General features: G+C 55.2%; 3 protein-coding genes across 14 annotated transcripts in view; all 3 read left to right on the forward strand.

Annotated features, from left to right (window-relative positions):
* Positions 1-1,561, forward strand: part of LOC125911182 (inverted formin-2-like) — a 7,725-nt gene extending 6,164 nt beyond the window's left edge. Inside the window, 1 exon segment of the mRNA XM_049614888.1 lies at positions 1,542-1,561. Coding sequence (XP_049470845.1) covers positions 1,542-1,561 — 20 coding nt within the window.
* Positions 1,562-2,292: 731 nt separating this feature from the next.
* SF1 (splicing factor 1) lies at positions 2,293-11,318 on the forward strand. 12 transcript variants are annotated; one of them, XM_049643376.1, is made up of 12 exons: positions 2,293-2,419; positions 5,460-5,612; positions 5,822-5,911; positions 6,262-6,445; positions 6,531-6,646; positions 6,777-6,884; positions 7,576-7,756; positions 8,019-8,292; positions 8,628-8,687; positions 8,794-8,973; positions 9,735-9,939; positions 10,375-11,318. In XM_049643376.1, exons 2-12 carry the CDS (start codon positions 5,569-5,571, stop codon positions 10,502-10,504), a joined length of 1,572 nt encoding a protein of 523 aa, XP_049499333.1. In that variant the 5' UTR covers positions 2,293-2,419; positions 5,460-5,568; the 3' UTR covers positions 10,505-11,318. The 12 variants fall into 12 exon arrangements, with proteins under 12 accessions (XP_049499333.1, XP_049499306.1, XP_049499322.1 ...); XM_049643349.1 differs by lacking the exon at positions 9,735-9,939 and having other exon boundaries at positions 8,019-8,296; XM_049643365.1 differs by lacking the exon at positions 9,735-9,939.
* A 4,170-nt stretch (positions 11,319-15,488) lies between these two features.
* PYGM (glycogen phosphorylase, muscle associated) overlaps positions 15,489-23,363 on the forward strand; it is a 12,711-nt gene continuing 4,836 nt past the window's right edge. The window contains exons 1-14 of the mRNA XM_049643393.1: positions 15,489-16,171; positions 17,219-17,320; positions 17,421-17,499; positions 17,587-17,690; positions 18,075-18,206; positions 19,465-19,576; positions 19,663-19,745; positions 20,337-20,480; positions 20,807-20,899; positions 21,149-21,295; positions 21,416-21,579; positions 22,075-22,189; positions 22,726-22,827; positions 23,169-23,316. Coding sequence (XP_049499350.1) covers positions 15,929-16,171; positions 17,219-17,320; positions 17,421-17,499; positions 17,587-17,690; positions 18,075-18,206; positions 19,465-19,576; positions 19,663-19,745; positions 20,337-20,480; positions 20,807-20,899; positions 21,149-21,295; positions 21,416-21,579; positions 22,075-22,189; positions 22,726-22,827; positions 23,169-23,316 — 1,768 coding nt within the window. The 5' untranslated portion in view covers positions 15,489-15,928. The remainder of the gene's footprint in view (positions 16,172-17,218; positions 17,321-17,420; positions 17,500-17,586; positions 17,691-18,074; positions 18,207-19,464; positions 19,577-19,662; positions 19,746-20,336; positions 20,481-20,806; positions 20,900-21,148; positions 21,296-21,415; positions 21,580-22,074; positions 22,190-22,725; positions 22,828-23,168; positions 23,317-23,363) is intronic.

A 23,363-nucleotide genomic window follows, 5' to 3' on the forward strand; every position in this document is an offset into this window, starting at 1 on the left:
GGTATTATAAACTAAGTACCTTTTTCACAGCATGGTTTTTCACCATAATTTCATATTCCTTCTCCCCTTCAAATGTGGTCTTTTACTTTTTTATAGGTACTTTCTGAAAAGAAAAAAACTTAATTTAATCAAAGACTGGCTCTGAAAGTGTTCACAGTGCACCCCTTTTTACCATTTTGTTGAATCTAACCTTTCCTTCAGCATCTTTTCTGGTTTGGTCTTTGGAGAGCTGTCTTAAAACGAGGGCTCTTTTACTATTTACTATCAAAGAACTCTGCTGGGAAAGGGATACTACTTGGATATGGAATGAGGTGATAGGATAAAAGATCTTAACTGATGGGAAATTTCAAGAATTAACAATGACTGTCCACAATGTAAATGAAGTTAATCTTAAAATTACCTTTTTTCAAATACAAGGTTTTTAATGCAAGTTTCACTTTTATTCATGTATCTGCAGCTGTCTCTGAAAAGTTCACTTGGAAATATTTCTTACTAACCAGATAAACATCCCCTTTGGAGTAAATTAGGGCAAAGGCTGCCTAGGCCTATGAGTCTGGAGCCTTCATAAGTAAAAGCTTCAAGGCTGGCATGTGTTATTCTTGAGGATCTGAATCTCGTTTTTTTAACTGCCGAGAGTTTTGAGGTGTTGGAATTGTTTATCTTGTTTTCACGTACTAATATTTCTTCTTTCCCCACTGTTCCAATCTACTGCCACCCACCCCTTCATCTCACACTGGATCGTTCTGGGTCTTTACAACCTTGCGAAATGTTCCTAGTGGGATAATGTTCCCAAAACACAAGCAGTCTTAGAAAATGGGGAAAAGCGAACTTCTCTGCAGTTCTCCAGTTCTCTTCCTGTGTAGGGAGTTAATGCACTGAGCCCGAAGGGCTGTTTACAGCTATAATCCAAGTGGATAGAGTCAAAGCCGAGGCCAGTATAGATCTCAGCTCCAAGGAAGATCCCAAACTTCGGGTTTAATTTCCAGTTATTTCCTCAGGTCAGACCCCACATCCCTACCATAGTTAGGAGGACTGCCTGCTCCCATGAAGGGGACTTTCACTTGAGTTCTTGAACTTAATACTTGACCGTCAAGTCAGCACTTTCCTGGCATAGAAGAGCTTTAGGGATCCACACATCTCGTTCATCTTCTGTCTCTCATAGTACACGCTGCCTTGTACGACGCCCCCAAGTATCATCTCTTGATATGAGTGTGGATTTTCACTTCTCTGGAGTTGGAGTGGATATACGGTATAGCCTTGTGGGATGTATTTAAAATTAGAAGGATGTCTTGGGTTAGACCTGTATTAATCCTGTTTTTGGAGCCAACTCAACTTTAACCCAACCCAGTTAAGACTTGCCCTTACTAGAGATGCCTGCTCACAACTCTCAGATGCTACAAAGGTAAGACACGGGTGACTCTTCAGCACGCTGAAGAAAGTGATCTTGCTCTGCAGTTCCATTATCTTGAGAAATCAGCCGGGTAACGTTTCCCTGGAGTCATTGAACTTTTGTGAAACCCTCCTCTCTTTTTCACGTACAGCCTTATTTGTCAAGGTCTGAGGGCCACACACATTCTCCTTGACCCACACTTCTATTTTCTCCCCCCTTTTACACTCCTCATGAGGAGCGAGTCTGAAGACAGACTTGTTAACCTCTCACGGTTACTGGTTTATTAAGGTATACGAAGATTTGAACAAAAGCAACAGGTATTGGGAGATCCTTATTAGTACGGATCGGGTTGTACGGAAAGAGTATGTATAACGAACTGTTTATGAGGTATCGGATTGGTTATTAAATGTCTTGTTTAAGGAATTTTGAATCTGGTATCAATGAAAATGATCTTTGCTCAACTGGTATTTTTCCTTGTCCCATGTTAATTGGATTTCATTTTGGGCTATGCTTAATACTTAATGACGAAAAGTAAACTCTCAAGAGTCTTGCCCTCAAAGTAATTTGGTTGGGAACAGAGTATTGGTGATAACGTACATGCTTTGTTTTGGGTGCCATTCGTATAGCAAGCCTTGAGGGGGGAGGGAGAAGTGAAACACCGAGTAATTGCTTTGACGTTAGCCTTAGTGAACAGTCTATACCGCTAACCCCTCTTCCAACAAACTGTTTGCTTCCTTAAGTGATAACCATTTTGAAGTGAAAAATACCTATAGATGTAAATGGACTCCTGCCGATAGGCGGTTGGGGGTTTTTGCCTCAGAGTGTTCACTGATCAGTCGTCCCTTTCAAAGTCTCCGAGTTCTTCATGCTTGTTGTTGAGATTTGAGATGTTTTTTGGTAACATTGTCTTTTTTCCATCCTTTTTTTTTCTTTCCTAACCTGGTTTCTTCCAGTGCAACTGCAGATAGAAGACCTGACTCGTAAACTGCGCACAGGAGACCTGGGCATCCCCCCTAACCCTGAGGACAGGTTGGGAAACAGTTTTAACCAGCTGACAGTAACGCTTTTACCTTTTTCTCAATACGTTTTACTGGTGGCAACATATTGTGTCAGTTCAAAGAAATCATAGTAAGACGACTGCTAATACTCTGACTCTTGGGCCTAGGGTTTAATTAGCAATCCGTATGGTTAGTCATCAGTTAGAAAATTGGAATGAAACTTAATTACTAGCAGAATAAAAAGTTAACGGGCAAATGGACAACCGGTTTCCAATTGGTAAGCATGTAGATTTTCACCTGATTTACCCACCCGTAGTAGGGACAGTGAGGTGGCCCGTTCACCAGCCTTTACAGTAACCGCTGTGGTGGAAAGCCGAGGGTATAGAGTTTTTCTCACAGGTACACGATGCAGGGATTAAGAATATTTTTGAGCATCACTGAGTTTGAGCAGACCAGAAACTCTTACCTGGTTAGCTCATTGCTGCAGTCCTCCTCATGGTTTTGAGATGGTTTTCAAATAGATGAGATTTCTAACCAGCTTCCTTCACTGCCAGTGAATTTTCAGCCTTGGCCATTGCCTGGGGGTATTGGGAGGGGCCAGAACATTTCTCAGCTATTTGGGGAAGGCTAGCAACCAACCCTAAATCACCTTGATTTTTTATAAGAGTGTGGTTTGCAAACAGCTGTGGTCATGTCATCTCTGTTTATCATTTCTCTCACCTTTGAAAAGTCAAAAGTCTGAGGGAAATGAACTTTTTAACCAGGAATTTTACTGACTGGTTGAACTTCAAACCGCTAAAGTCTAATCGAAGGGCAGTACGCCTCCCTCTCCGTGAAGTTTCTCTTAGTGCAGGCAGCATAGTTGAAAGCACTTGCCTTTAAAAGTTAGTGTTTTCGGCTTTTATTACCCAATTAATGGCTTGTTAAATCAGGAAGATGATGTAATGGTTTTAGAAGCCACTCACTCCATGCATCTTTCTGCTGCCATTTGCCAGGGAACAAATTAATTTCTCCATGTGTTCTCTCATTTTACGTGATTGAATTTGTTATTTTTTTACCTGTAGGTTTTGGTTGGAAGGTTGTGTTTTATATTTTTTGGTGTTGCCCCCCCCCCCCCCGCATTTTTGGTTTTAGACCACAACTGTTGAGTGCCTTGTGTCTCTTTTTTTTTTTTTTTTTTTTTTTTTTTTTTTGGCCTTTTTCCCTTTAGTTATATGTCTAACAGGTTACCAGGCAATTCCTCAAAAGGTTGAATTTTTAACAAACCTTTGCTTCCTGGAGAACTGGGATTAGAGTTTAGTTCATCTATGTGATGCCTATTCGAAGTGAAGAAGTTGGGCCAATCTAACCTCTAGAATATTAGCTATTGCCTTTCACATCCACAATTTGGGAAGAGGTTAAACTGTGGGGAGGCTTTTAAATGACCGATTTGGTACTGGTAAAACTTGTTTTGTTGATTAGCTAGAAATGGTTACGTTCTAGACAGCTGTGGGGTGAGAATTAGAAATGCCAAGCATGTTAGAAATAAAACCAGAGCAGAGTTTTCTTCTCCCTTGTATTCAGTTTGAAAGAGGGCCTAATGCCTGACTGGTTTTGCTTTTGAGCCCAGGTTGGAGGGAATTGCATGAGTTTCTTCCCTTAATAAGGTTATTTCTTAAGAAGGTGTATTCTCAATATTAAGCCACTTTCTGCTATCTTGATGTTGCTTAAGTTGCACAGTTAAAAATGTTTTTAAGATCTCTTGTAGACATAAATGTGTAAGCTGATAGTCTAATGAGCTGGGGTATGTTTGCTTTTGTTCACTTTCATTGGATTGTGTCAACAGTTTATATAAATGCTAGAAACGGAGGTGTCATTTAGTCGTCATTAGCCATGAACAAACCTGACCTTTTATTCCATCGTGTGTGTGATGTGGTATGACATGGTTCCCTTTAGGCTGAAGACAGTGGGAGCAGCCGAGTTCAGTCCTTGCTCTCCAACTAGGCAAGGTTCTCTCAACTAAACCAAGGGTATAGGAGTCTTGACTACTTTCAGGATGTTTTTTTAATAACCTGATCCACATGATCTCTTCCCTTCTTGCAGCTGCTACTAAATTTTCATTCAGAATATCAAGCTGTGGTCCTTTTTGTAATCTCAACTCAGAATTCTAGGAGCGTAACTTCTCTTTTTTTATTACCGCAAAATCCAGCTGTGGTAAACTGACCATTTTATCGTTACTATTTTTTTACTTGTAGCAACAGCATTTTACTCCTTAAAAAAATGAGAGAGAGAAAATCTGCTTTCTGGACTTGTAAACTCTGGTGGAGAATCCTAGGTTTTCCCCTTGCCGTTTGCAGGTCCAGACCCTAGACAAGTACTTGACCAAATCTGCACTTGCAGCCTCTAGCAGAAGCTGCGTTAGCACTTTAACGTTTTTCTCTACCCAGACTCCCCAACCTCGAACAGCCAGAAAACAGGTTGGCTCCTGGGCCTTGGACACAGCCAGCCAGGCCATTGAAGGAAAAGCAGAGACGAAGCCTTGAACCATCTCTCTCCATTGTGGGGCCAAGTAGCTGCAGCAGCCTTGAGTCCCCGTCGCATTGGGTTAAAGAGCTCGTACTTACTCTGCGGTAGGGGTGCAGACACTCTTCCTGCTAGGGCGCGAGCTCTGCAAGAGTCCACATTTTACCTAAACTTGGGGTTTCCGTGGTTCGTAGAGTTGTAATATCGTACAGCTTTTTTAAAAACGAAAGAAAAATCCATACTTGGCAAGAAGACTCCAGAAGATGATACTGTCCTTGCCATTTACAGTCCAAAGATTTCCCCCCAGAAGGACAGACTTTTTTCTTCTCAACAATTAGAAGCCAGACCGTTTTTTTTTTCCTCTCTCACACACACCCCAATCCCCCTATGCTAAGCCAGCTTTCATCTCCCCACTCCACACGATCTTGAATAGCACACGTTATGGTCGGTTCCTCCGAAGAGTGTTGTGTTAGGGTCTGAGAGGCAGAGGGGCTGGGGAAGACTAATTTTAGCCCGTGTGGGATGAGAAAAGTGAAGGCAGAGCAGTAACGGGGCTCTGTTTCCCACAGGTCCCCTTCCCCTGAGCCCATCTACAATAGCGAGGGGAAGCGGCTTAACACGCGCGAGTTCCGCACCCGCAAAAAGCTTGAAGAGGAGCGGCACAACCTCATCACGGAGATGGTTGCCCTCAACCCTGATTTCAAGCCGCCTGCAGATTACAAGTAAGCAGAGGGGCTGGCCGGTCCGGGACAAGGACGCGTGTGGGCCACGTGTGAGCTGGTGGTAGAACCGTTTTGGCACCCATGTCTCCTCTCTCGCCCCAAGTCACGTGTGATTAACACATGGTACCAAGCTCAGGTTTAGAAGAGCTGTGGCATGTCGGTGTCCTGTCTCCGAAACACGCGGAGTCCATGAGTCTTTTCTTTCTTAGGCCTCCAGCAACACGGGTGAGCGATAAAGTAATGATTCCACAAGATGAGTACCCAGAAATCAACTTCGTGGGGCTGCTGATTGGGCCCAGGTGAGTAAGTGCTGTCCTATGGGACGGTGCGTCATTCCTGAGACCCCGTGGGATGGATCGATCTTAGGCCCCATTGGGTACAATGGATAGCTTGCCTTCCCGTTTTGGGTGGGAGGTCACGCCTTTCTGTGAGAAAATCTCTTTAACTTCGGCCTCTTACTGCAGAGAAGTCCGATCCTGGGGATCGTTTGCTATGGCTGGCCTTCACTTGGGGGTCCTGGAGCTTTTGGTGGGAAAATCCAACTCCATGCTGTCACACTTTCTGCCAGTGTGATCAGCCCGCTCTGTCTCTTCTGGCATGTGAACTTGCCTGGCGAATACAAAGACTCCGTTCTTTCTGCCTCTGATAGAGGGAACACCTTGAAGAACATAGAGAAGGAATGTAACGCCAAGATTATGATTCGGGGAAAAGGGTCTGTCAAAGAAGGGAAGGTCGGGCGCAAAGATGGCCAGATGTTGCCTGGAGAAGATGAACCACTTCATGCCCTGGTTACCGCCAACACCATGGAGAATGTGAAGAAAGCCGTGGAACAGGTGAGGCAGCCAGAAAGGAAGCCTATTGCTAGAAGTCATGCAGTGGCCCCGGTGCTTACGTGACTGACTGTTCCATCTCCGCTAGATAAGAAACATCCTGAAGCAGGGTATTGAGACCCCTGAGGACCAGAATGATCTACGGAAGATGCAGCTTCGGGAGTTGGCCCGTTTGAACGGGACCCTTCGAGAAGATGATAACAGGTGTGGCATCAGTTTTGAAGGGAGGGAGAGTCCACTCGGACCTAAAGAACCTGTGGGAGTAGGGAGCGTGACCGTGGCTCTTGAGATGACTTTGTCTTTTTTTGTGTGTTTGTTTTTTCTTCCTTGACAGGATCTTAAGACCTTGGCAGAGCTCAGAGACCCGCAGCATTACCAATACCACAGTGTGTACCAAGTGCGGAGGGGCTGGCCATATTGCTTCCGATTGTAAATTCCAAAGGTGAGCGGCTGGAGTTGGAGCTTCTTTGTAGCCTGCGGTGTACGAAACTTTTTTTTTTTTTTAGCACGTTGTTGGTTGGTTCCTATTAACCTTTGGACCAGAGAGATGCTCCCTTTCTGTGAATGTGGTCTGTGACGGTGTGACGTTAAAGCCCAGGATGATGAGGAGCAGCTTGTGCAGAACACCTGTATTTTGTGGCTCGTCTTGAGTTCAGGAACACTGGAGATTTCCATTTTGGATATACTGTGCCTCGGTGTTAACTACCTTTTGCTGCTAAGCAGTCTGGATTCTTGACCGGTTTTGAACCAGGCCTTGATGGCAACAGTTTTCTCCTTTTTTTACTTTGGAAAACCTGGCAGGTGCTCTCGTCTTGCATATATTTTCCTTTCCTCAAACTGGGAATGTAGGATCTGATGCAAGTTTGTTTTTTGGAAGAGCCTATGCTTTCCTGGCTCCCGTGGCTGGCGTGGTCGTATGATCTCCGTCTTCTCTGTTGTGGCAGAGATCCGTGTGGTAATCTCAGATGCAGAGCTGGGCACAGAACTGAAAATTGGATGAGACTATTTTGAGGAAGGATCGTTGGATTCCTCAAAACTCTGTCAATTTCTCAGAACGTAAAACTTTTTTTTTTAATAACGAAGGGTTTTTTTTTTTTTCTCTTCTCTCTCTCCGTTCCCTATCCCACCTTCAGGCCTGGTGACCCCCAGTCAGCTCAGGATAAAGCACGGATGGATAAAGAGTATTTGTCCCTCATGGCTGAACTGGGCGAAGCCCCTGTGCCAGCGTCCGTGGGCTCCACCTCTGGGCCTGCCACCACGCCCCTGGCCAGCGCGCCTCGGCCTGCTGCTCCCGCCAACAACCCACCTCCCCCGGTGAGTTTCAGGGGCTGGTTTTTGTGGCCCGGTCCCCCGTTCTCTTCCTCGGAGACGGGGGCGCTGTGGCCAGGTGCTCTGGGTAGAGCAGGTTGGCGGACATGGCTGGCAACATTGTTCTTCCGGATGTCAGGATGTTTGGGGATCTCTCGCTTTGGGAAGATCCCGTCCTCCGGTTCTGGACCTCTTGACGGAGCCGAAAGAACAGTGTTGCCACCAGGGGGAGCAGGCAGGGACGTTGGCGGGAAATGCTCTCACATAGTCTCTCATGTCCACCACCCAGAGCCGCCCACCCTGGATGAATTCGGGCCCTTCAGAGAGTCGGCCCTACCACGGCATGCATGGAGGTGGTCCTGGTGGGCCCGGAGGTGGCCCCCACAGCTTCCCACACCCGTTACCCAGCCTGACAGGTGGGCACGGTGGACATCCCATGCAGCACAACCCTAACGGACCCCCACCCCCTTGGATGCAGCCGCCACCACCACCGATGAACCAGGGCCCCCACCCACCTGGGCATCATGGCCCTCCTCCAATGGGTAAGTAAGTGTCAGACCAGAAACCTTGGGGCTTTGGGATAAGCAAGGGTTACATCAGGTTGCTGCGAACCGGAAGCAGCCCTCGGAGTGGCTGGGTGTCGCACCAGGTCTCCTGCCAAGGCTCGGGCTCCAGAAGGAGCAGGACTTTGTTCTGGTTCAGGAAGTGTTTTCTGTGTGGGGTAGACACAGGCCTCCCTCTTCAAGGCAACAGTTCTAGAACTGTTCTTAGAACAGTAGCCATCGCAGGCTGTGTGACCGAACGAGCTGTCGGTGGGGGCATCTTCTCTGGCTGGTTCCAATGTCCTGCTAAGTCCCTGCTCTTTCCTTCCATCAAGATCAGTACCTGGGAAGTACGCCTGTGGGCTCTGGGGTCTATCGCCTGCATCAAGGAAAAGGTAACACAGCCTGTCCCCTGCTCCCTTTGGGGTGTGCCCTGGGCGCGAGTGGGGTCTCTGGTCTCTCCTCCCCTGAGGCCTCACCCCTGCCTCCGCCTGCCTGCAGGTATGATGCCACCGCCGCCTATGGGCATGATGCCGCCGCCGCCGCCGCCTCCCAGTGGGCAGCCCCCGCCCCCTCCCTCTGGCCCTCTTCCCCCATGGCAGCAGCAGCAGCAGCAGCCTCCGCCACCCCCTCCGCCCAGCAGCAGTATGGCTTCCAGTACCCCCTTGCCATGGCAGCAAAGTGAGTGGAATATTTTGGGCTTGTGGGGGTGGGTGGGATGGGGAGGTGGGGCTGAGAGGGACAAGAGAACCTCGCAGCTCACGCGGGCAGGCGGACACCCTGGGAGGAGACTCTGGTCTCTGCTGGGGGTGTAAACAGAAAGGGCCTCCTGGCCCTCCTGGGGATCTTGGGGAAGAGAGCTGATGTTTGGCGTGGTTGTGTCTGGGGAGAGGTTTTGGGGGACCTGGAGGGAACCTGCCATCGTAGGTAGGGTGCCGGAAATCCAGGCTCTCGGTGGGCTGCGTGAGCTGCCAGCCGCTGGCTGGCCCGAGCCTGTGCGGAGGGCCAGGGTGGGGAGGGTGCTTGCATGCTGTGGAGAGGGATGTGATTGGGGCCTGAGAGACTGCAGGGATGGGACCGGGCTGTGGGGAGAGTAGCTGTGGCCTTGAGGTTGAATGTGCCGTTCGGTGGTGGCGGCGGATGGGCGGAGGGACGTCAGAGCCGGTTCTTGTGTCTGGTACCTTTCCCTCAGCCCTTCCACGGGCATTGGTGACAAAGGGCTTACTCTGTGAAGCCCAGAGACCTCGAGGCTGACCCCAGGGTAGTCCTGCCCACCCCTCCACTCCCCATCACCAGGACAGCCCCGCCCGCCCGCCCCCCACCACCGTACCGCATGCCAAGCAAGGAGCAGGCGCCCCTCGCCCCCCCATCCCAAGGCAGCAGCCGCAGAGAGCCGCGGTGTGCCCCCGCGCGTGTGACCTTGGGCTTCTTTACCACCCCAGATACGACGACTACCACCACGAGCGCTGGCACAGGGTCCATCCCGCCATGGCAACAGCAGCAGGCGGCTGCCGCAGCTTCTCCAGGAGCCCCTCAGATGCAAGGCAACCCCACTATGGTGCCCCTGCCCCCCGGGGTCCAGCCGCCTCTGCCGCCCGGGGCCCCTCCCCCTCCGCCGCCTCCGCCGCCTGGTTCCGCCGGCATGATGTATGCCCCGCCCCCTCCTCCTCCGCCTCCCATGGACCCTTCTAACTTTGTCACCATGATGGGCATGGGGGTGGCGGGCATGCCGCCCTTCGGGATGCCTCCAGCTCCCCCACCGCCTCCACCACAGAACTAGACTCGGTTTTTTTAAGAAAATATATATTATATAGAGAGAGAATTGGTCTCGTTTAAACACACGCCGAACCTCACCATATGGAGCCAGACATTGGGATGCACGCATGTGATTGGTGTGCACGCATGTGTGTGTGTGCACGCACCGGGCTGGGCCAAGCGACCGAGGACTCGCTTGGGAACGGGCAGGTGGTAGTAGGGGCGCCAGCTTGGGCTCTCCTGGCGCCCCGTAGCATCGAGTGTCTTCTTTGTCTTCTTTCTCTCCTCACCCAACTCCCTTTGCCTCTCCCCAAACCGGGCCGCCAGGATCCCTCCCCGCGGCGGCGATGGCCCGAGCCATGAGAGTGAGGACTTTCCGCGCCCATTGGTGACCCTTCCAGGCAGACAGCCTCAGCAGCGCCCCTGGTGGACGGGATGGTTCGGCAAAGCAGCCTGAGTTATTTTTGTGGACGGAATCGGAACACGCTGGCTCCATATCGTGAAATTTTTATTAATTTTTTTCTTTTTCCTTTGTTATTTCCTGATCTCTTCCTTTCTTCAGACTCCGTCCAAGGAGATGCTCTTCCCCGATCTTCTGCTGCAATTAGATTCCTTTCCTTTTTCTCCGTTCCTCGTTCTTTTCTTCCTAAGGAGAGGAGGGAGCAAATGGTTTTAGGCGCAAGCTTTAGCCATTGATGTCAGGCTAGTTGCGGGGGTGGGGCGGGGGGGGGTTCTTTGGTTCTAAAATTTTCAAGGTTGCCATGACCACCCCAGAGACTTTTTTTTTTTTTTGTCCTTTCTGTAGTGTGAGATTTTTGTCTTTGCCACCTTTGTAGAGAAGTGGGTTCATTTCCAGGTTCTGGGTCGACACCTATCCCGGCACCCCTGCCTGCGTTAGGTGGGGCCACCCAAGCCACCTTGGGCTCGTCTGCCACCCTGGAGAGTCCTTTCCGTGCTCCCTGAGCATCTAAGCTGCCTCAGATTCCATTTGTTCCTCTCCTTCCTGGAAGGTTTCCTTTTAAATTTTATTTTAATCCCAAACGTCTGAATGTTTTGCAGTGTCTAAGGGTTTGAGCCCCTCGTTTTTCGTTCTACTTCCTTTTTCCTCCCCTTCCCTCTTCATGGAGTGATTATGTTGACAATAATGTATAATGCGCGTTCTCTTCACTGGTTTATCTGCAGAAATTTCTCTGGGCTTTTTTTTCGGTGTATGATTCAACACTGCGTTAAAGGGGGGGTGTTCCATTGAATAAAAGAGCAGTGTGGTTTTCTGGGTCTGTTTCTTCATTTTCTCTTCTTAGATCCCCTCCACCAGCACCAGAGTTACTTTTTTTACCTCCATTCAGCACCTGGCCCCAGCCGCCCCGGTCTCTTCTGGGGGACTGCTGCGACACTAATTAAGGAGCCTCCCACCTGTGTCCCCGTGTGTGGCTTTGCCGGTGGGAGCTTGAGTGTGTGGGTGGTCCTGCCATCTCTCCCTGGTTTACTAGCTGAGACCCGGGTTCTTCGCACCCCCCTCCTCGCCTCCATCACCCCTCATTCCCCTGGTCCCTGCTCTTTTGAAAGCCTTTCCCTGGGGCTTGGACACCCCCCCCCCAACACGCACACGCGCACACACTCACCCACCCCTGATGAGCTCTGGTTGCGACTTCTGCCTGGAAGCCGCCACCTGACCAAGGCCCTGGGCCTAGGGAGGCATCAGCACTAAAGGTCAAGCCAACTAATCCTGCCTGTGAGGCACAGAGCAGCTAAAATTAAAACCGCCAAGTGGCTTTTTCTTTCTCTGCCCGTGACTTGCTTGCAGCCTGCTGCCGCTGCAGGCTTTGGGGGTTGGTGGGGGCGAGAAAAAGTGCCCCGTCTGCACTTTTCGTAAGCACTTCTTCGCAGGGGTCTCGAGCCGTTTTGTTCTTTCACGGGTGGGGCAGTGGACAGTGCCTGTTGTGGCAGCAGAAAAAAAAACCCACGTCAGGGCTGCACGAGGCAGCGAGGTCCTCGCCCGACTGTTGCCGCCCCTGTGCCGCACCGCCCCTGGGGAGCCTGCGTGGAGCCTGCCTTTCCTGGCAGCCTCTCCTTCCTTTGGAGGAGGTTAAGGGACAGCACGCCCCTGCCGCCCCGGCACCTGGCCGGTGGGGGCAGCTCCAGCCTGGGCTGCTTTCCACCTTCAGGTTGGGCCCGCCCAGTGCCTTCTGTGTGGAGCACGGCCCGGTTTTGTGGGCCCCGTCCGGGGCGTCTGTATCTCTGCCGTAGGCCTGCGGGGTTCAGGAAACCCTCAGGAGGGAGGCAAGTTCAGTGGGTTTCCCTAACCAGGCCCTAAGACTACAGGTGACTAAAGGAAGAGAACAAGCTCTTTTCTCTTTGTCCTTAACTGGCGGAATGGGGGCAGGGCCTGGGGCCTAGCAACCCTCTTTGACCTTGGCTTCACCTCATTGCTTCCCCCACACGCTCGGTTTCCCTGGTGGGCTCATTGGGCGGTTAATTAGCTCTTTGAAGCTCTGGAAGAGGCAAAGTGGCGCTATGTGGGTTTTAGAAATAAAATCAATAAATGACTTAACCACAGCCCCGCCATCTCCTCCGTCTCTCTCCCCTGGGGCCAGCTCCATTCCTGTGCTAGCTCCCTCCCTGCTCCCCCGCCGTCAGCTTTTGTTAAGGTTTTGGAGAGTAACAAAGTGGCTAGCTAAGGCACGTCTCTGGGCCTTTCTCCAAGGAGCTCCAGGCCCTGAAATGGGAGAGAGGCTTGGCCTTCAGAAGTGTAGGGAGCCACCTGCCTCTGAGGCAAGAGTGGGGAGAGAGGAGAAATGCTTTCCCACCCGCCTTAGGACCTGAAAGAGTGCAGGAAAAGCCCTTTGCTCAAGCCCGTCTGTCCTGTCACTTCGGCGCTGGCTTCCTGCCCCCTCTGCCTGGTTGGTGAAAGGAACACCGGCTGGGAAAGGTCAGTGTTCGGGCTCTGGAGAAACCCAAGATTGGTCCGGAGAAGGAGGCAGGATTTCTGGTTAGAAACCTAGTCAGACATAAACAACCTTGAGTTACTCGGGTTGGTCAAGTGCTTCCAGGGTTCAAGATTGATCTGCACACGCAGCACTGGGTGGGGAATGAGGGATTGGAGAGGACATGGGGAGGCAAGTAGGTCAGCCTGAGCCTTCAAGGTTTCATCATGCTGGGCTGGGGCTTGCAAAATAAAAGGGGGGTTCCCTGGGGTGGCGTCACTCCAGTGGGGGCCACTGGAGACCCACAAGCGGGTAGTCAGAGAAGTCAAAAGTAATTCTGGGCGCCTGGCTGGTTTATTCCATAGAGTGTGAGACTCTTGATCTCAAGGTCGCGAGTTCAAGCCCATTGTGGGTGCGGAGCCTACTTTAGAATAAAACAAAGGTTTAAAAAAAAAAAAAAAAGCGATTTCTCCTGGGGCGCCATCCTGACTCAGTTGGTAGAGTATGTGACCCTTCGTCTCAGGGTCGTGAGTTCAAGCCCCACATTGGGCACGGAGCCTACTTTTAAAAAGTAATTTCTGTTTCCTAGTAGAAATGGGACAAATCCCTGTTGAGCCAGTGCCTTGAGCACAGAAGGGCCAGCAAGGCGCTGGTACACCAGGAGGGGCGTCAGAGCCAGCCAGCCAGAAGAGGTTTGGATTCATCTGGGGAGCGGATGAGAATTTGGGAATGGTTGGGAGCAGGTCCCCAGCGGCAGGAAAATGAACTTGCAGGCCATTAGAGGTCAGGGCAGAGGTTTGTGTGGGCAGCGTCCCGTCACAACTTGGGTGCGAGGTGACTGCACAGGGAACGTGGGGCTTTCTCCAGGACTATTATGCACCAAGGAGCTTCCTGAGCTCTACTCAGAGCAGCCAGCCTTTGGCGAGTGAGTCCAGCCCCCGCGGCCCAAGATGGCCCAAGATGCTAGCCGAGCCCGGAGACCCGACCCACCCAACTGGAGACAAGGGTTTGGAGGGTGGGTGACCCCCGCAGAGGCACAGCCCCGTGGGTGGGGCTGCAGATGGGAGCATTTAAGGAAGTTTTCTGTATTCCCACCATGCCCGTGTAGGCACATTTTGGTATTTTCCTGATCTTTTTTTCTCACTATGAAGCATGGTGGCCTGGGGAGATCAACCCAGTAATGCTGTTTGGGGGCAGACGAGAGCAGCGCTTGGGAGTTGGAAGACTTGGAGTGTAGACCCCACACCACGCTCGTGATTCCAGGGCTGGGCCTGCTGTGGCTCAGGATGTCCTCGGAAACAACTCGGCCTTCCCCCAAGCCAGGCCCTCAGTAACGTCCTGCGGCCGTCCGGGCCTCTGACCTGCTTCCCTGGCCCTCAGACCAGAACACCCAGTTCTTGCTCTCCACCAGCCCGCTGCCCGGGAGGCCCAGGCATCCTTTGAAATTGCACAAAGCCTTGGGCTCCTTTTGCTCAAAGAACAAAGCAGGATCCAAAAGGTGGCCTCCATAAGAGTAGGAGGCAGCAGCAGGCGGAGGCAGGAATTTATATTCTTATTTGAGAGTGTAAATTGGATGAAGGAATTCAAGGCTCAGAATAGTAAAGCGTCCAGCCTCAGGTCACACAGCAAATCAGTGCCGGTGCCAGGGCGTGAGCGGTGGATCGGGGACAGCCAGAGCCTCCAAGGGAAGGTCCTGGAGCTGCCAGGCCATGAAGACGAGGAAGTGGTATAAGGTTCCCGGTGCCGAGGCTCCCACTTTACAGGTGGGGTCACAGCCGTGAACCTTGGCCCACTGAGTCCCTGTCCAGTACTGTGGCCCCAGGTGGGAGGAATGAGCGGGAGAAGGTCTCCAATCACCTGGCAGCTGCATCACAGAGAGACCCAATACCACTGGCCAATGTTACGAGTGGGTGGGGGATGCTGGCTTCTCCTGCCCCTGTGGGCACAGGACTACAGTTCCCAGAGGCCCCTGCTCTGGGCTGGCAGCCCCTAGCCAGAGCCAGCCTGTAATCTGATTACCACCACTCTCGAAAGGTCACTTCAGAGCTCCTTGAAGGACAGCAACAGGGGGGATCTCGGAGTGGCTCAGCTTGGGTGGGGGTGGCGTGGGGGCAGTGGCCCTGCCTCAGGCGACCTTCACACAACCCCCTGGAACCCGGAGTCCCCCGGTCCCCCTTCTCCCAGACACCCAGCGTCCTCTGCTAGCTACATGTCTCCTGTTCGGGGCACCCTGACCCTTGGCCCCTTGCCCCTGTTGCCCCGATATATGACCTCGCTACCCGAGTGCAGACCCCTGCGCCCCCCACGTAAGGCCACCGTGGAAACTTGACCAGAGGTCATCCAGCCAGTGGTTTGCAGTCTTTGGGCAAATGTCTGAAAGAGAAACCAAGCTGCTTGGACGAAGGCGGGGTCTCCTGGCACCTGTTCCCCCCCCCCCCCCCCCCTCCGACAGCCTTCCTTGGCTTCTTCAAGGAGCCCTGAGGCTGAAATCTGCCCCCCCCCGCCCCCAATCCATAACCCAGGAAAAGGACCCAGATCAGGGCAACCTCTTAGCCAAAGTCACAGCCCAACGGCTCCAGTCAAACGGCAGGCCTCTCAAGGCCACACTGCCTGCTGCATCTTGCCTCTGACCCTGTGAAAGGCAGAGACGGGCACCAAAGACCCCAGTGGGCGAGGCCTGGAACAAGTGGGTCAGCGCAGGGCTGCGAAGGAGCCAGGCTGGGCCTGGCCTGGCCCTTGAGGAGCTCCGCTCTGCTCTCCCTGCCCGTCTCCCTTCTCCTCCCCTTGCCCCCAAAATAGCTCCCTGAGCCGCGCGGCCAAGACCCTCCCATCGCAGGGGGAGGCGGGGCAAGCTCCCCAGAGCCAGGCTTTAAAACCCCAGGCAGCTGGGGATCTCCACTCCCTGGCTGGAGGCACTGCTGAGGCCACCCATCAGTCCGGCCCGCCCTCCTGCAGCCATGTCCCGGCCCTTGTCAGACCAGGAGAAAAGGAAGCAAATCAGCGTGCGTGGCCTGGCCGGCGTGGAGAATGTGACCGAGCTGAAGAAGAACTTCAACCGGCACCTGCATTTCACACTTGTGAAAGACCGCAATGTGGCCACCCCGAGAGACTACTACTTTGCGCTGGCCCACACCGTCCGCGACCACCTCGTGGGCCGCTGGATCCGCACGCAGCAGCACTACTACGAGAAGGACCCCAAGGTGCCGCTTGGGGCATCCTGGGTGGGCAGTGGGCTGGGGGCCCCAGCAGGGGACCGGGAGAGCTCCACCAAGCGGCAGCCCTTCCAGGGGTCTGGCTTTTCTGCAGCAGCGGGTTCCTGACGTTGGAGGGTCGGGAACGGCGGGCGCCATTGCCAAGTGCGATGGGGTGCTGGGGCGATCCAGGCAGTGAGACCCGGGGCAGGGGCAAGGCCGGGTGGCGCGGGTCAGGCGGGCTGGGGGCAAAGGCCTAGCGCTCACTCAGAGAGGGGAGGGGCTTCCGGTGGTCAGGGAGACCCCTGCGGGTGGTCGGCGCCGACCTGAAATGGAAGGGTGGGTCATTACATGTGAGTGTGGTGGTGCTGGTGCGAGGCTGGGGCAGCTGGGGTGGTGGTGGCGGGATCGAGTGTCTTTGGGGTCATGGTAAATGTCAGCAACCTGATACTCCTGGGCAGGGGAGGGGGAGGGGCAGGCGAGTGGGGCAGGGAGGGGGCCCAGGAAACCGGGAGACCCAGCATCCTGGATTCTAGTGCCTCTCTGTCCCCCTTCCTGGGGCTGAGGCTTGAGGATCAAGGGGACCTGGGCCCTGCAAGGACAGAAGGGGGCCGACTCTAGCCGTGAGTCCGTGTGTGTGTGACCTTGAGTAAATGACTGGTTTCTCTAAGGCACCTTAGCCTTCCCCCCTCTTGGGGAGCACTTGGGGGGGGGCTTCTCTGCTCCCCGGTTCCCCGCTGGGCTGTTGGGAGGCTTGTGTGCACTGGAAGAGGGTCTCGCCTGCCCTCGGCGCCTCAGTCCCTGAGGTAGATATGGCAGCCCCCTTTTCCAGATGAGGAAACGGAAGCTAAGAGAACAAAAGTGATGTGTCCAAAGTCAGAGGAAAGGCTGGACCGGAACCCTCCCGATGGGTCCTGAAGCCTGTGGTGGGGCGAAGAATAAACAGGGACAGGGCTGGCACGTGCCAGGCCCCCGGAGTGGGACAGGAGGTGTGAGAGGCGCTGGCTAGACGCCGGAGGGCTGACCCCTCCCTGACCCATCTGTCTCTCTGGGCAGAGGATCTACTACCTGTCTCTGGAGTTCTACATGGGACGGACGCTACAGAACACCATGGTGAACCTGGCCTTGGAGAATGCCTGTGACGAAGCCACCTACCAGGTGTGCAGGGGGACGGGAGCGGGGTGAGCCTGAGATACTGGGGGACTCACCTGCTGGCCCTCGGCCTTGACCACTGCCACCCCTCCCCCCACCCCTCCAGCTGGGTCTGGACATGGAGGAGCTGGAGGAGATCGAGGAGGACGCGGGGCTGGGCAACGGGGGCCTGGGTCGGCTGGCCGGTGAGTGGATAGGGTGGCAGGGGTGGGGCGGGCAGAAGGGTTCCTGTGTGCCGGGTCCCTGACACCCACCTCCCCGGAACCCCCTAGCATGCTTTCTGGACTCCATGGCAACACTGGGCCTGGCTGCCTACGGCTACGGGATCCGCTATGAGTTTGGGATTTTTAACCAGAAGATCTGTGGGGGCTGGCAGGTGAGCAGCCTCGGGCCCTGGCCTTGCGGGGCCCCAGGCACGATGGAGCGGACCCCCCCTTGGGTCATCCACCTCCGGGTAGACCCAGAACCAGCCTCAGCCTTGAGAGAAGGCATCCTTGTCCCTTCCCCCTGGCCCCAAAGCCTGCTGGTCACTGCTGGAACAGGTGGCCCACACCTGTGCCACCTCTCAGACTCCCATGCACATACCATGTCCCGTGGGATATGCCACCAGACCGGGGGTGGGCACCACCCCAGGGCTCTTAGTTTACACTCCGTAGAGGGCCCAGCAGGGCCACTGCTCCTGCCCTACCCACTGCCTCCCGTGGTGTGAGCCTGGGTCTGACGCTGCCTTCCTTTCTCCCCTGACCTGCCTTGGACTCAGATGGAGGAGGCCGATGACTGGCTTCGCTACGGAAACCCCTGGGAGAAGGCCCGGCCCGAGTTCACGCTGCCTGTGCACTTCTATGGCCGAGTGGAGCACACCAGCCAGGGGGCCAAGTGGGTGGACACACAGGTAAGGGTGAAGCCAGGGAGTGGGGGGAGCCCCCAGTGAGGGGGAAGCAGGGAGGAAGAGGCTCTGGAAGAAAACAGGGAGATACGGGGAGAGAGCCTGGAGACTACCGGACCCAGTGCTATTTACAATGAAGGGCACTGAGGCTCAGAGAGGTTAAGTGATTTACTCGAGGTCACACAGCTTGGGTCAGGAGAGGCTGGAGACAGGGTCACAGAGGAGCCAAGCCAAGCACAGGGACCAGGGGGAGGAGAGAGGCTGCCGTGCTCCACCAGTGCCCTTCCCCCGACCTGGCTCCTTTCCACCCCACAAGACTCATCCCAGAATAATCACGGTGACTTGACTCCCCCCAGAAAGGGAGACAATTAAAACCTTGAGAGAGGAACTGACTTGTCCAAGGTCACACAACAAGTGAGAGGGAGCCTGAAGCCAAACCAGGTGTCTGAACCTCAGCTCAGTCAGCTCTCTTGCCGTGGCTGTAGGTCATAGGCCTCCAGACGGCTGCACAGAAACCTCTAGGCTTTCAGAATGGGCCATTTGTCGGGCTGTCATTTATGATAAGATTCAGTAGGGGCTCTGGCTGCCCCCTAGCTCTGTGCTCTCGGGCCAGTCCCTTCCCTCTCGGAGCTGCACCTTCCACTCTTTTCCAGTCAGGGGCTAAGCTGCTTCGGTGTTGGGGAGAAAGGGCGCCGGGCCTTGGAGAAGTGCTTATGCCCCAGCCCCGTGGTAGCAGGCAGCTGTTGGCAGCAATGATCGCCATTTGCTAATTGTGGGAGGTGGGACCAGCATTAGTCACTGCTAATTAGCCCGGTGGTCAACCAGACATATGCCCTTCGGATGGACTTGACATCTGTGTCCCCTTCAACCAGGCCCCGGGGCCCCCCAGCCCTCTGATGAGTCCAGAGTATCTTCTAGATTGTGCTCGGGCCAGACGGGCCCGCTCATCCCCATCACTGTAGAGTGGCCCCCAACGGAGCCCCGCCTTGGGCTCCAGACTCATCACTGCCCCCTGTAATCCTCGCAGGCAGCCGGGCAAGGTGGGGTGGGGGGTGGGTGGGGAGACCCTGGGGGGCCCTCTCTCTATGGATGAGGCCCAGAGAGGTTGAGAGGTTCGCTCACGGTTACCCAGAGTGGGCAGTAGAACCTGGAGCTGGGGGGTTGGTGCAGGGTAGAGACAAAGGCAGGAGTTGTGGCTCTCGGGGGCCCCCCAAGTCACGTGGCAGATACCCAGCTCCTGCCACCACGTCCCACACGCCTGCAGGTGGTATTGGCCATGCCTTACGACACTCCTGTGCCTGGCTACCGTAACAACATTGTCAACACCATGCGCCTGTGGTCGGCCAAGGCCCCCAATGACTTCAACCTCAAGGACTGTGAGTTCAGCCGCCTGCCCGCACCCCTGCCTGCCCCGGCCTGTGCTCAGCCTGGGCCCGACACTGTCCCCGCTTTCACCCCTCAGTCAACGTCGGTGGCTACATCCAGGCTGTGCTGGACCGAAACCTGGCGGAGAACATCTCTCGCGTCCTGTACCCCAACGACAACGTATGTCACCTCCTGGGCTGGGGGCGGGAAACCTGAAAGCCTAGGAGAGGGCAGAAAACGGGGAGGGACAGCCTCTGGCGCCCTAGTGACACCCAGGACATATCCTTTGTTTTTTTTAAGTGTATTTATTTATTTTTTAGTAATCTCTACACCCCCAACGTGGGGCTCGAACTCACGACCCTGAGATCAAGGGTCACATCTCTTCTAACTGAGTCAGCCGGGCGCCCCGCAGCACCCAGGACGTATTGCTGGCTCCTGTCGTGTCCTGTTGCCCACCCCCGCCCCCCAAGTACTTTTGGTTCTTTAAGAGGACACCTAGGTCCTGGGGGCAGCGAGTTGGGGCAGGGCACTTTGGGGGACCTGTTCCCTGGCGATGCCGACAATACTCCGGGTCCTCGAATGCCCCCGTCCTCACACCATCCCCTCCACTACCTGGTGGGTGAAAATCCCCTGGGTCCCGGAGGTGGGGGCTGTTCAGGGCGCAAGGGGAGGGGCTTGGTGTGGGCAGGAGTCTCCCGGCCACGCTGTGGCACCGTCAGAACCCCCCACCCCCCACCCCCTTGACTCAGCCCTGCCTTGAACTGTCCCCAGTTCTTTGAGGGGAAGGAGCTGCGGTTGAAGCAGGAGTACTTTGTGGTGGCCGCCACCCTCCAGGACATCATCCGCCGCTTCAAGTCCTCCAAGTTCGGCTGCCGTGACCCCGTGCGCACGAGCTTCGACGCCTTTCCGGATAAGGTGCCAGGCCCCAGGGAGGGGCCCCCCTCTACACCTCCCGTGATGCATGCCATCGCCTCTCCCCTCCAGCCTCAGCCTGCCCCCTCACGTTGTAGATGAGGAAGTGGGGGCTGGGGGTGTGTGTGAGGGTGGCCTGTTCGGGATCCTCAATCGATGGGCACCTAACCTGGGAACTTCCCTCCCCCTCCTGCCCACCGCTGCCCCCACGAGGGCCGCCACACCCAGCTCCAGCCTGGAACCACGTGGAGGGGGCTCTGAAGGGGCACAGGACGGCGACCATAGCCTTGGTTTGGATCCCAGCCTGACTCCCAACCCCCTCCCCACAGGTGGCCATCCAGCTGAATGATACCCATCCTTCCTTGGCCATCCCCGAGCTCATGAGGATACTGGTGGATCTGGAGAGGCTGGACTGGGACAAGGTGGGCTCCGGGACCCTCCACCCCTGCCTGAGCCTCTCTGTCTCAGGGCTGCCTTTCCCGCGGGGTCTGGGAAGTAGAAATCCGTGAGGGCAGCCCGCACAGAGCAGACGGCAGCGTAAGGGCCCGAGGACGAGTGTCCTAGAACCTGTCCCCCAGTGATAGGGCCCAGGCTCCTGGCCGCACTCTGTGTGTGGGGAGCCATAGGGCTCAGGCCCCGGGGTCCCCGACCGCCCCCCTCCTCTTCATCAGGCCTGGGACGTGACGGTCAGGACCTGTGCCTACACCAACCACACGGTACTGCCCGAGGCCCTGGAACGCTGGCCCGTGCATCTGATTGAGACGCTGCTGCCTCGACATCTCCAGATCATCTACGAGATCAATCAGCGCTTCCTTAATGTGAGTGGAGGAGGCCTGGGCTGGAGGGTGCAGGGCTGTGGGTAGAGTGCTGGGGGTACGGGGCTGGGGACCTCGGCTCTGGAGGCCCCGGCGTCTGAGCTCTGGGCTCTCCCTGCTCAGCGGGTGGCAGCCGTCTTCCCCGGGGACGTGGACCGGCTGCGGCGCATGTCGCTTGTGGAGGAGGGCGCAGTGAAACGCATCAACATGGCCCATCTCTGCATCGCCGGGTCGCATGCAGTCAATGGCGTGGCCCGCATCCACTCGGAGATCCTCAAGAAGACCATGTGAGACCCGCTCCCCAGGCCCCGCCCCCCTCTGGCCCCGCCCATCCCACCCCCCTCACCACCTGACCCCAGCTGGCCCTTTCCACAGGTAGCACAGCTTTTTTTAATTTTTTCTTTTAACGTTTTATTTATTTTTGAGACAGAGAGAGACAGAGCATGAATGGGGGAGGGTCAGAGAGAGGGAGACACAGAATCTGAAACAGGCTCTGGGCTCTGAGCTGTCAGCACCGGGGCCCGATGCGGGGCTCGAACTCACGGACCGCGAGATCGTGACCTGAGCCGAAGTCGGCGCTCAACCGACTGAGCCACCCAGGCGCCCCTTATGAGCATTATGGCCCTGATGTCCAGTACAGTCCCGTCCCCAAATGATCTCCTCTCACATACAGCCACCCCCTCATCCCCAGGCCCCTCTCAGCAAGAAACCAGGGTAGGGCCTCCAGGAGGAGACCTTCGTCCCGCAGGGGTGGGTAGTGACCCTCCAACCCCATCCTGCAGCTTCAAGGACTTCTACGAGCTGGAGCCACATAAATTCCAGAATAAGACCAATGGCATCACCCCTCGTCGCTGGCTAGTCCTGTGTAACCCTGGGCTGGCAGAGGTCATTGCTGAGGTGAGAGGTCACTGTGTGGCCAGTAGGGGTGAACACGGGTCGCTACAGGGACCAGCTGTGCATGGACACGTAGGTAGGCCACTGCAGGGGGCCCAGTGGAGGGCCGAAATCCATCCTGCGCTGCGTTCCCCTAGCTTTGCATGTGCCTGGAGGAGGGGGACCGTTTTCTTGTTTGCATGAGGATGCTCTGTGGGCTAATGGAGGCCTGGCTATGGAGGTCAGCCTCGGAGAGGGTCAGGACAGGTCACATCTGAAGTGAGACTGACAGGAGCAGAGATTGTGAGCAGGGCGTCAAGGTCACTGTCTGTCAGAGGAAAAGGCCAGGAGAAAGGCCTGCTGGGGTCCCGTGAGGTCAGCCATCAGAGCCCGAGGTCCAGCGGGAAGATGGTGGTGCCCACACCATGCCCCAGCGGGGAGGCTGGCAAAGGAGGGGTTGTCTTGCAGGGGGCGAGGCCTGGCTGACGCCAGAAAGGGACCTTTCTGTGCGGGAGGCTGGAGGAGGGGTGTAGGCCTGACCGACAGCCACCGCCCCACAGCGCATCGGGGAGGACTACATCTCCGACCTGGACCAGCTGCGCAAGCTGCTCTCGTACGTGGACGATGAAGCCTTTATCCGGGATGTGGCCAAAGTGAAGCAGGTACAGAGTGTGGCGACCTGGAGCACTGGTGCCAGGGCGGGAGGGAGCACGCTGGAGGCGCCAGCCCCCGGGCCCGGCTCGGGGATGGCCCGCGGGGCCTGTCTCCCCCGCAGCCTCGGGCCTGGTAGACGTTGCCTGGAGTCCAAGGTGACAGGGCATCAGCTGGCCGCACTGGAAGAGTGCTGGCATTGATTAGCGATGTCTGCCCTGGAGCACGCGGGGATAAAGGTGGCGAGCGAGCCTTCTGTCCGCTCCCTTTCTGGGAAAGAAATGACACTGTGGGATCTCCTGAGGCTGAGGCCCGTTGGTGAAGCTCTCCCCCCCGTCCTCCCTGCCTCCAGGAAAACAAGTTAAAGTTCGCCGCGTACCTGGAGAGGGAGTACAAAGTCCATATCAACCCCAACTCGCTCTTCGACGTCCAGGTGAAGCGAATTCATGAATATAAACGCCAGCTCCTCAACTGCCTCCACGTCATCACCCTGTACAACCGTGAGTGGCAGGGGTGCCCTCTGTCTCTTGGCGCCCCCCTCTGCGTA

Source organism: Panthera uncia, chromosome D1, assembly GCF_023721935.1.
Source record: "Panthera uncia isolate 11264 chromosome D1, Puncia_PCG_1.0, whole genome shotgun sequence".
In the NCBI taxonomy this organism is placed as follows: domain Eukaryota; kingdom Metazoa; phylum Chordata; class Mammalia; order Carnivora; family Felidae; genus Panthera; species Panthera uncia.

Coding starts and splice junctions, on each gene's coding strand:
- SF1 (XM_049643299.1), top strand. CDS start 5,733: ATGGTACCAAGCTCAGGTTTAGAAGAGCTGTGGCATGTCGGTGTCCTG. Junction 6,446..6,530: donor TGAAGAAAGCCGTGGAACAG/GTGAGGCAGCCA, acceptor CATCTCCGCTAG/ATAAGAAACATCCTGAAGCA. Junction 8,688..8,793: donor TCGCCTGCATCAAGGAAAAG/GTAACACAGCCT, acceptor GCCTGCCTGCAG/GTATGATGCCACCGCCGCCT.